Source organism: Lampris incognitus, chromosome 2 (genome assembly GCF_029633865.1).
Source record: "Lampris incognitus isolate fLamInc1 chromosome 2, fLamInc1.hap2, whole genome shotgun sequence".
NCBI classification, from domain to species: Eukaryota; Metazoa; Chordata; class Actinopteri; order Lampriformes; family Lampridae; genus Lampris; species Lampris incognitus.
Window position 1 is genome coordinate 132,404,446 of NC_079212.1, and position 11,815 is coordinate 132,416,260.

At 43.9% G+C, this 11,815-nt stretch overlaps 1 protein-coding gene across 1 annotated transcript; it reads right to left on the bottom strand.

The window, feature by feature from the left end:
• Nucleotides 1-2,319: 2,319 nt before the first annotated feature.
• Nucleotides 2,320-7,824, bottom strand: myl9b (myosin, light chain 9b, regulatory). The gene is made up of 4 exons (XM_056275377.1): nucleotides 7,714-7,824; nucleotides 4,291-4,494; nucleotides 3,897-4,058; nucleotides 2,320-3,560 (listed from the first exon to the last, which is right to left on the bottom strand). The coding sequence occupies exons 2-4, from the start codon at nucleotides 4,472-4,474 to the stop codon at nucleotides 3,385-3,387; spliced, it is 522 nt and encodes a 173-aa protein (XP_056131352.1). The 5' UTR covers nucleotides 4,475-4,494; nucleotides 7,714-7,824; the 3' UTR covers nucleotides 2,320-3,384.
• Between the last annotated feature and the right edge of the window lie 3,991 nt (nucleotides 7,825-11,815).

Here is an 11,815-nt window from a genome sequence, read left to right on the forward strand (position 1 = left end):
TTTTATCTGTTCAAGGTCATGACCATTAAGTACAATTTCCTGGGATTTTATAGTTTTTCCGTGTTGATGCAAGGGAGCTGTGTGTGTGTGTGTGTGTGTGTGTGTGTGTGTGTGTGTGTGTGTGTGTGTGTGTGTGTGATGAGGTGGGAGAAGGTCACATTGGTTCCGTTACAGAAATCGATTGAAGTGAGCAGCTTGGTGAACAGATGCAAGCTAGCTCTTATCTCTCCTGATGTAGAAACGTTATCGTTGCTCTGAAAAGGGCCGTTTTGTTGCCTTTTTTTTTTCTTTTTTTTGAATGAAGCGGGGTGGAAAATGTTGGGCTTTGTATTATCCTTTTTGGAGAATGTTTTAATGTTTATATCCTCGGTCATTGGAGCCTTAGGATTTTGGTCAAGGTGTTTCAAATAAGAATGTCTTTATAGAAAGGCCAGTCAGCGCTCCATGTTTTAGGTGTCTTGGCAAAGCAAGTGAAGCATTTGTACTGAAGTATCTGATAAGCTTCTTTTTTTTTATTTCTTTATTTTTTATTAATGGTACTGGGAAGTAAGTCGATGTGCTTTACATCTCACCTGTATGTGTTCGAGAGGTCAATGTAAACATTCACAAATGTAGTTTCCATGAAACTTGTTATCATACCACAACGTATGGCAAACGGGAGATGTGTTCAACTGCTCAGTGTGGAACTCATGAGAATACGCTGCAGCAGCTTTGGGAGTTAAACGGTTATGTCAGAAGTCGTTTCATGTGGGTTTACAAAGTTTTATTTTATCTTCTACAGTGCTGTAAATTTGACCAGTACCTTTTCACTTACCTCCGCAAGCAGATAGAAACTGAAGGTAAAAGTCTTTATTTACTCTTTAACGACCCCGTTTTGTGTTCTCTTATTCGTTGCAGATATGAAATGTCTATTCCCTATAACATCCACCCACCCTTTTTTTATTTTTTCACTTCCTTTTCCTGAGTTGTGTGTATTCTGTGCATGTCAGTGAGGGGTGTTAGGATGTTGTTACAGTTAGTCAAGGATGAGCATTTATACCTCAAACCAAACAAGTCGTGGTCAGACTTGGGTCATGTAAAATACTATAATACTAAGTAGAGAGTAACATTTCTAAATCCAGCGCCGTAATGTGCCACTGTGATGACATATTACTAGTTGTGATACTGGAAGTGGCTGAATACTGGATATGGTTTAGGGGAGCAGGTTTTACATAGTTAGATTTTAGGTTTTAAGATGCAGAATTACACTTTTGGGAAAAAAATGTGATGATGCATGTAAATATCTCTTGAGGTCAGGTTTGTTTTATATTTTTGTTTATGGCATGAATTTATCTTAATGTGTAGCCTCTCCAACCAAATGCTTTCTAAATGTTTGAATTTCATTTTGTGAATCGTTACTGACCATGGGCAGTATAACTGGCTTTTGTGCCTTACAGCTAGGATCAAGGGAGCATGCCCCTTCTACATAAACCTTTCAATAGTCTGTGCAATATATGCCTTAAACTTTAACTGTTTTGTATAAGCATTTCAGAGTAATAAAAGTTACATTTTTCATAAATCTTTCTCTGTTCAGATTTTTTTCCTCCCTAGTTGTACCTGGCCAATTACCCCGCTCTCTGAGCTGTCTCAGTCGCTGCTCCACCTCCTCTGCCGATCCGGGGAGGGCTGCAGACTACCACATGCCTCCTCCAATACATGTGGAGTTGCCAGCCGCCTCTTTTCACCTGACAGTGAGGAGTTTCGCCAGGGGGATGTAGCAGGTGTGGGAGGATCACGCTATTCCCCCCAGTCCCCCCCCCCGAATAGGCGCCCCCAACCGACCAGAGGAGGGGCTAGTGCAGCGACCAGGACACATACCCACATCCGGTTTCCCCACCCGCAGACATGGCCAATTGTGTCTGTAGGGACGCCTAACCAAGCCGGGGGTAACGAGGGTTTAAACCGGCGATCCCCGAGTTGCTAGGCAACAGAACAGACCGCTATGCTACCCCGCTGCCCTGTTCAGATTGTTTGTAATAATTTTGTTGACATGACCAAATTAAGAAATTCTTAGGCAGGCCATTGCACTCAACCTAACCCATACCATTAAAAAAAACAAAACTAAAGGAAGAAATGCTGAAGGGGGAGAAAACATGAAGTCCAAAATTATTTTTGACCAAAGCCTTTCAGGATATGATCATCTTCCAGCAATAGCTCTGGAACAACCCAATGCTTACATGATTACTGGGTAGAGAAAGTAAAAAATACAATCTCACATCATCCTGGAGTGTAAGCTCATGTTTAGAGGAGTGGGTGTCAGTCAAAAGATGACCCTACAAGAAAGGGCGAACATTTTATTTTTATCCATGTAAAAGTTACAAGGGCACACTGGAATCAAACCATCGAAGTGACTCAACAACTGGAATGACAGAAACAAAGATGCCGCTTTAAAAACAAAGGGTCTTTCAATGGTCCAGCACATACATTGACTTCAGTACATCCCAAACGCTCACACATCTAGATTTCCTTTGTGGTTTGTGATGGCCATTTCATTTTGTGAGAATCGGGAGAATATGTACTTGGACTGAAAAAATTCAAAGCTGCATTCCTTCAAATGTTCAACATATCTTGTCCTTCCATTACGAACACACAGCCATTGGTGGCGGCTTTAGATTTTGAGCTGTAATTTTTTCAACATGGTGGAATTATAAACAATTGTACATTCTCGCCACTTGTGATTGTCAAAACTTTACGACAAGTCAAAACTTCACTGAAAGTAATATTTTCCTACAGTCATACGCGACTATCATAGAAGAGTACAGCTATTGTCGAAAGGAAGAAATTCCTGCAGTGCTTGTGCAAGTGTGATAGCTAACTGGCAGAGGTAAACATGGCTGGTACGTGCCGAATTTGCCAGCCCACATACACACATCTCAAAAGTCAAACCAGCTTCCCCTGCACTGATGGATAGAGACCTCGAGAGATGGCAAAGTGGATGAAGCCTACTTTGACCTCTACAGGTTTTTGTGTGAGGTACTAAAGCGATCGTGGTAGGAAGCTGCAGAAGACTTGCTTGAGATGCAAATACTGCCATACGCTTCTCATCATGGGTCACCTTTGCTGACAAATTCTTTTTAAAGTTGAAAAGAAGTGTATTTGCAGGATATTGCCCTGAATCCCAAATGAATCCCAAGCCCCTAAACCCTTATGCAGATCTGAATGAATGCAATAGATGAGAAAAAACTGCACAAGTCCATTTTTTGCCCTATTTAATGCAGGCATATATTCTAAATGCATGTTCCTATCCATTCTCTCTGAGAACTACAACTGTCTGAGGTAGGAACCAGGGATTGATTTGCGGTGCAGTATGTGTGTGTGAACCGGAGGCAGGGCTTTTTCCTTTTTCTACTCGTCGTCCTTGTCTTTGGCGCCGTGTTTGAGGATGCGGGTGAACTCTGCATAGTTGAAGTTGCCCTTCTTGTCAATGGGTGCCTCGCGGAACAGCTCGTCCACCTCCTCGTCTGTGAAGCGGTCGCCCATGGTGGTCAGCAGCTCCCTCAGGTGATCCTCATGGATCACACCTTGAACATACCGGAGCACATTCATTTGTCTCTTCTGCTAAATATATGTTACACTTGACTTGTGCAAACCAGAATGCTATTCAGGTCTGGTGCAATTTGTGTGTGGGATTTTCTGACACTGGTAGGTGCTTGTCCGAAGTGCTTTACAGCAGTTGTCAGGTAATCCAGCCAGCTAGTCACAACAGGTGAGTGTAATTAACTACCTGGTGGAACAGACAACCAGCAGTACAGGGGGGCCCTGAGGACTGGATTGAGTCACTACCATAGTATACATTCAGCTATACAAGGCCACTTGGTCCCTTTGTTTGTTCTGTGAGTTTGTGTGTAATGTCTCACCAGATCCCTCCTCGTCGAAGCAGGCGAAGGCATTACGAATGACGTCTTCGGGGTCCGTTCCATTCAGCCTCTCTCCAAACATGGTGAGGAACATGGTGAAATTGATGGGCCCTGGCGCCTCGCTCATCATCCCCTCCAGGTAGTCGTCTGAGGGATTCTTACCTGAGAAAGACATACACAGGGGATAAAAATTAACCTTTGACAGTGCTTTTACGTGGATGCCCTTGGTCGGTACTTCTAGCCGACATTTCAAGCAAGCAACAGCCTTGCATCTTAAGATTTACACCTTTTAAACCTTAGGAAAGTCATACTGACACCCAACTCCTAAGCTTGATAGGGCAGTATGATTACGCTGAATTTGGCTTTGCTCCATAACAGGGACAAAGTTCCTTACCCAGAGAAGCCAGCATGTCATGCAGATCCTCCTTGTCAATGAAGCCATCTCTGTTCTGGTCGATCATGTTGAAGGCTTCCTTGAACTCCTGGATCTGAGACTGGTCAAACATGGCGAAGACATTGGAGGTGGCCCTCTGAGGGCGCTTCTTGGTGGTCTTCCCCTTGGCACGTTTGCTCGACATAGTTGCAGTTGGATTTGGGCCTGGGCACAGTCAAACACACGCACACAAGTCTGATCAGAAGACATATATACTATATATTGTCAGGGGAAAGTGTTGCATGGATACTTTTGACCAAAATTAAAGCTTAAGTTGAATATCAATTTCAAACAACTGAGTATATGGTGGGCAAGAGTTTTAAAAATGAGAATATTCCTTTTATCTTGGGCGAAAGAGACAGTGAAGGAGATCCAGATCCGAATACAGAGCAGATCGAGTGCAATGTGTCATCTACAGGTACACATTAGATGATCTAAAAGACACGTGTCCATCTGCACACTGCACTTACCTTAAGAGGTTAACAAGGACGTGTTACACATACTTGTGCAACATGTGTGTTTTCTAGTGTGTTCTATGCTAATGTCATATATATATAGCCTGCTGGCAGCAGCAGACAGAGTACAAAGGCCTTAAGCGTCTGGTTTTCACAGGGAGGAACAGATGACTATGGTTGATGAGTCACAGCGTATGAGCACCTGTGAGGTATGACATCATGCATTGAGAGGCACTGAGGTGATGTTAATGTGCACCAAGTCATGCAGGTCAGTCCAACCATTCGCTCAGGTGAACGCTTCACACCAGGGGGGTTTTCTTAATGAGGTGAGATGTGCCTTTTCATGCCCAACGATTTAGCAACGAACACATGTTTCAGGAATAAACCTCTGCCAGCAGAGGTGGATGGATGCACACGTTCAGAGTTTTACATCTCTGAGTGGTTTTTATTCACATGGATAGAGTTTGTTTCATGGTGAGCCTATCTATTTTATATCTATCTAAGCAGCGTCGTATCTCACCGAAATAGACATGAGTGATCCAATAACCTCGATTTAGCTCTTTCAGTCATTTACTTTCCCTGTGTAGCAGACATATTGAGCCCAAATTACAGAAATAGCAACACGTTTTACACAATTATACAATAATATCCTAGCCTAACATCAACCAGGGATAACGAATTTGAATATTTTGTTTGACACCAGGTTTGCGTGTCAAGACTTATTGTGTGAGAATAAACTAACATTTACGAGGTTAACGCATGAACGCTTCAATATCCATTTTATATGTTATGTGTCATAGATCTGATCTTCAGCAAAAGCGAGGTACACATGGGAACATGCAAAACAGGACAAAAAGTGACGAACAATATCCGTGTACCTTGTGTCTTTAAATACCTCAACATCCTACACCAGTGTACCTCATTATGATTATATGGATGTGTACTGCATGTATCTTTTAATAGCATCTTGCTTGGGTCGCTGTCACTGTTGTGATGCGGGTGGGGTTGTCTTCACAACATTGTGCGTTGTGTCCGCAGTGTATCCAACTCACCGAGGCCTCACTCAGACGGCTCGGTTAGGTAGAACTAATTTCCCTATCTACACGCTTGTCTCTGTCTCTTTAATGAGTGCGAAGCTTCACACCGCATGGCTACACAAATTATGCTGTTATCAGAGTAGTGCGAGTCCATTGTGAATGCAAAGTACACCACCGTCTGCAACTTTCCTGCCTTTCTGTCCGCTATATGTAACCCGGGTAAATTAATTCTGCGAGAATACCAATGTATTATTCATTTTTAATGAACAAGTCAACTTTTACGCCATTACATAAAGAAATGACATGCATAAAATGTTGGAGTGACTTTTTTTTTTTTAGTATAAGGGTACCAGTATGTAAGCTGTCTTAAACACTTGGATGTCAAAACTTTTTCTATTTCAATTAAAATATGGTTGGTCAGTTATAATAGATGCCAAACATTGAGGTTTTTTTTTTTTGGTGTGCTATACTACAGTATGATGTTTGATATGCTTTATCAATCCTCTTGCCATTAATTATACTTCTCAACAATCCCTCAGCAAACATAAATATTTTGTTTCCCTCTCCCATAAATGGACATGTGCTGGAGCAGGTCCTCATGTTTAATTGTCCCCAACTTGATAAACTGGCAAAAGGAACCGTGGTCTGAGAGGGGCGAGGGGCTGGCCCACTGCCCATCCTTTCTCCCAGCTGACGCGGGCGACAGCCCACTAAGGAAGCTGGACACAAAACAGCCGTCACCGACATTTAAAATGTTTCAGCAAAACAGGAATTCTCTGATCTGATTAGGGGGTTTTCTCTCCATTTTCCTTTTCCTATAATGTTTTCGTAAACTGAGTTGCTAATGTGCGTGCGTGTGTATGGGGGGGGGGTTGTTAGTCAGAAGTAGAGTTAGTAGAGTTAAGTGGTTTGTTTAGGCTCTCATGCGGCGGCTCCAAACAAACCAGGCCCGTCAAGGCGGCGGAATTTGGAAAAGCTGCCTTTCTATCTCTCCCCCCATCCATTCTTGTTTAACCCCAGAGAAATGATATCATCTAATGAAGGAGGCTGGTTGGTGCAATAGCTCTTGACCAATAGGTCCATCTCCAGCTCTCATTATGCTAGACTTCCAGTTGCATTGATGGGCATCCCGTCAATCATTGGAGGCGTGTGTGTTGTAGCCTGGCTTATCCTTTTGGATAAACCAACCCCTCTAGCCAGCACACATGCATACATACACTAAGACACACACACACACTCACACCTTGATGTCATCAAGTATTCAGCCAGTAATGTCACACCTTAACCTCTGACCATAGGTCACAGCTGCCCACAGGGAGTGAGGACATGCGAGGCCAACGGCCAACAATCCCCAACCCAAACACGCTGAAGGGGAATTCTACCTCTCATCAACTATAAAAAGACAAACATGACAGCTGCTGTATTAGAATTGTGCATATGGGTGTGTGTGTATTTGTGCTGGAGGGGAAGGGCACAGAGAGAGGGGGGGGAGAGAGAGAGAGAGAGAGAGAGAGAGAGAGAGAGAGAGAGAGAGAGAGAGAGAGGGGGAGATCTAAATGGGTCAGAGACAGAGAAATTCCTGTCTAATCCACTGCGATGATGAGATGGGAGTAAACTCCTAGCGCGCGCGCGCGCACGCCCACATACACACACCTTGACCAGCAGACAAGTAAAAGGCGTTGGAGAAGCTGAGCTGCCTTGAGTCAAGGAGACGTCGGTTACTCCGTCATTTCACCTTCCACCTCACACTCATTTCAGCACTGACAGTTTCCCACTGTACCGCTGGTTAACAATTTCCACATGCAGGCCTTCTAAAGTGCACTAAAGCAGGAGTCTTCACAGGGCCCTACATGCCCATACAGATGTGCCAAAAAAGAAAATCGATCTCTCACCTTGACTTCAGGTAACAGAAATTTGGGAGTCCCTCAAACCCCTTTTGTCTTGGTCTGACACGGCAGTGGGAAGGGAAGCGGGGCAGTCCTACTGAAAAGTTTGTTTCAAGCATCAGACTCCTGCTCGGCCCCGCCCCCTCGCCACCGCAGCCAATGGAGAGGTCAGGCCGTCCCAAACAGAGGCGTCCCAGCGCAGGGCATTTCTCCATACAAGGCAAAAGAATGCACAGGCTGCGGCTTGCTACTGCCACAGACGCCGTTGGGGATGTCGGAGGGGGGAGGGGGGGAATGGTCGAAATGACAGGAACTTCGATAAGGCTGCCTTATTTAGAGAAAAGGGCCTAAACGTTTGGAGGAGTCTGTCTTTGCTGGATGGGAGTATGGAAGGATGATAGGACCACATTCAAGAGTTTTAAAAGCCAGGCTTCTCTCCTTTGTTTGTGGAGCCTTGGGCTGCGGGTCTCCTTAAATAGGCAGTATAGCTGGTCCTCACTGGGCCCTGGATATTCAGGGATCCATAAATGCTTAGTGATGGATGAAACATCTGTTTTGTGGTTGCTCACACACCCTTTCCCATCGTGTTGCCTTCAGGAAATGGGCATGAGAAATGTCTGGGGTGTCGCTCGTGTGAAAGTTGTTACACAACACACGAAGCGTTGAGGTACTGCAGTAGTTTTACTCTTTTCGTTGGAACATAACAATCTAACCAGCCTGTTTTCGGTTTGTCAGAGGTTTCAAAAATGGCTGTTTAACCCTGTTCCACCGAGTGCCTAAATAATCCACCCATGTTAACCAGATGAGATAAACTTGATTTGCATTGCAGCGATGCAGTTGGCTGCATCCTAATCGTTGCAGTTTTTCCAGCGACGTGTGTAACGTCGTACACATGAACACTGTTCAGCTGCCTACAACTTTTTGCAGACATTACTTACTACTCTTCAATGTTGCACTATAATCACAAAGTTACCAGCACCCGCCTTCCCCTCAGTTATCTGCTATTTAGATAATGTGATATCTCCAAATCTTGTTACTTTCCCACGTAACATTTTCTTTTTTATCTCTTTGTGTCTATGTTGAGCATACAATCAAGAAAAATCACTAATAAGTGTAAATTTAATAAACTTGAGCCATCATGATGCAAAACAATCACCATTGTAGACCAAAAGGATGTTTTTTCCCCAGAATTGCCCTAATTTATCATTTTAAAACAATCCATAACATGAATTTACATCAAAGATGTATGTTCTCTCATTTGATGATTTTGGTTTTTGCTCAAGGCAGTGCAAAGTATATTAAAGTATAAAGTTCAACACCCTTTATGCATTGGGTACTGCAAATGCTAATAGTGTTATTGGTTGTTTTTTTTAGTAGCCCTGGGATTTGCCATGTGTTTCCGTGCAAACACAAGGTAAAAACACACCAAGGGTTTTATATCCCTTTTCCTGTAATTTTACAAACCTCTCCTTCGAAAGATGTGGCCTTCTCTGTGTTCTGCTGAGGAAACCCAGTCCCAGGCCTGTTGACTGGTAAACCAAAGAGCGCCCCTGAGTGGACTTGGCAGTGTTGAAGTGGTGCTGGTTTTAACTTTGATACGTATTGTAACCCTGGACCATGTAACGTGTACATCAAGGCCTTTCAGAATGTATTAGCTAGGGACGATACATCATAAACATCTCGGTGATGTTTGAAACGAACTCCACCGAAGATTTGTTTTTGCAGCAAACGAGGGGCGTAAGTCTGAGTCTGTTGTGTTTCCATGTAAAACGAAGCAGAGAAAACAGACCATTAATCTCACTGAGAAGGCGAGAAGGATGAAATACAGACCATGATTGTGACGCAAAAGAGGAAGCCGCTCAACGGGCATTGTAGTGGAGTAAGGGCGCCCTCTGCTGGTCAACATAAAGCATCGGCGGCAAAACTGTGGCCATCTCGAGCCTTATTTGAAATTCAATAAATAACAAAAAAAATAAATAATAATTACAACAATCTATTCAGGGCAAGCCTCCCAATTTCTGCTGTCTGTAGGAAGTAGTTTAAATGGACAGATAAAATGTATTAAAGCAGGTGTTTGAATTTGGATTCCATATACATAATATGTCCTTACCTGAGCTTTAGCATTCAACGTCCATGCGTCACAAAGCACTCAGTCTGGTGGTCTGGACGACATCCAAACAACTAGTCAAGTTTGAAGTTTGAAGTTTGAAGTTGCTTTATTTGTCAACTGTACAACAATACAGCGTGGCAGCTAAGCACTGCCGGCAATGAAATGCTTAGGCATCGGTTCAACCCCCCAAACAGCTAAAGAATATGACATAGCAGGTTAAATTGAAACAAAAAAAATCTAAAAATTAACAAAAAAATATGAAATTATAAGATTACAGCATTAACAGTCCAGCATGAGAAGTCAAAACTAAAGCTAAAATAACCTAAAAAAATTTAGACTAAAAGTAAGCTAAAATTCACTGTGTATACAGTCCAGAGAAGAATAAACTTACGTTTAAACTGAAACCACACATTAGATCTAAAATTAACAGTAGACATGGAATGTAACAGTATATACAGAGGTATGTAGTTGTCATAAATACGTTGAACGTGTCTATACATAGTGCAGGAGTGGCATGGCTGAACGTGAACAGTGCAGAATAAAGTGAGGGTGTGCATTTTGAAGAGGCAGAGAGAGAGTGAGAGAGAGAGGGAGAGGGAGAGGTGTGTGTGTGTGTGTGTGTGTGTGTGTGTGTGTGTGTGTGTGTGTGTGTGTGTGTGTTCAAGTGTCCAGGGTCTGTGTTCAAGAGTCTTATGGCTTGTGGGAAAAAGCTGTCATTAAGCCTGCTAGTTTGCCAGACAGTAACATAGTGAACAGTTTGTGGCTGGGCTGGCTGCAGTCCCCCAACTATCCGCTGGGCTTTCTTCCTACACTTCTGAGCTAGCTCAGCCCTGGTGATGTGCTGAGCTGTTTTCGCCACCCTCTGTAGAGCCTTGCGGTCAAGGGCGGTGCAGCTGCCATACCAGGCGGTGATGCAGCCAGTCAGGATACTCTCAACGGTGCATCTGTAGAAATTGCAGGGTATCCCGGAGTCAAGTCAAGTCAAGTCAAGTCAATTTTATTTGTATAGCTCATGCCAAACTTCTTCTGCCTGCAGAGGAAGAAGAGCAGTCATCTCGCCGCCTTGATAACGATGGGGTGTAACGGTTACACCCCATCACGGTGATGTTCACCCCGAGGAACCTGAAGCTGCTGACTCTCTCCACTGCTGTCCCACTGTTGTGGATGAGGGTGTGTCCTCGCCCCTACAGCTTCCTGAAGTAAAGTCCACTATCAGCTCTTCAGTTTTGCTGATGCTGAGATGGATGTTGTTATCCTGGTACCATGTAGTCAAGGCTCGCACCTCATCTCTATAGGCTATCTTGTCGTTGTCTGTGATCAGGGCGATGACAGTGGTGTTGTCAGCAAACCTAACAATTTAACTCTATAGGAAGGGGCTAAGCACACAGCCCTGGGGGGCACCAGTGCTGAGAGTCAATGTGGAGGAGGTGGTGGTGCCCATCCTCACTACCTGTGGTCTGTTCGTCAGGAAGTCAAGGATCCAGCTGCACAGGGTGGTGTTGAGTGCTAGGTCTCTTAGTGTGATAGATAGTCAGTCTGATTTGTGTGTGTGTGTGTGGGGGGGGGGGGGTACATACATCTGCCCGATGTCTCAAACTGAAAGCCCTGTTCACTCTTACTGATTTGATAGGCCTGTAACAACGTGCCTAAAATTAGGGATCATGCACGCTTCCGTACAGTTTCCCTGCCGTGCAAGCTATGCTAATTAACCCACCCAACACTTATTTTCTTCTCTCTATAAACACATTATTCACATCCCTTGCGTGTTGCTAGTTTTGTTCACAGCACCGTCGTTTTCATACATCAGTATTGTTATCGAAGCACTGCTGTAGTTTGGTTGTCGGCCAACCCTTCGCCCATGTTGTGTTTTGCCTTCAGACGGACTCTAAAATCTATTGGAGGATCTTTGCTTCGCTTTCTGGGATATTTAAACGCGTCGGCCTTCCTCTCGTGCATGACTACACGCTTTGTTTCCAAAACAAACAGGGGGGGCGGGAC

What these genes read in the sequence shown, in the direction of transcription:
- myl9b (XM_056275377.1), bottom strand. Translation starts at nt 4,474, where the DNA reads ATGTCGAGCAAACGTGCCAAGGGGAAGACCACCAAGAAGCGCCCTCAG. An exon ending in TGACATGCTGGCTTCTCTGG is followed by an intron (nt 4,059 to 4,290) that starts GTAAGGAACTTT and finishes TGTCTTTCTCAG; the next exon opens with GTAAGAATCCCTCAGACGAC. An exon ending in CTTCGACGAGGAGGGATCTG is followed by an intron (nt 3,561 to 3,896) that starts GTGAGACATTAC and finishes GGTATGTTCAAG; the next exon opens with GTGTGATCCATGAGGATCAC.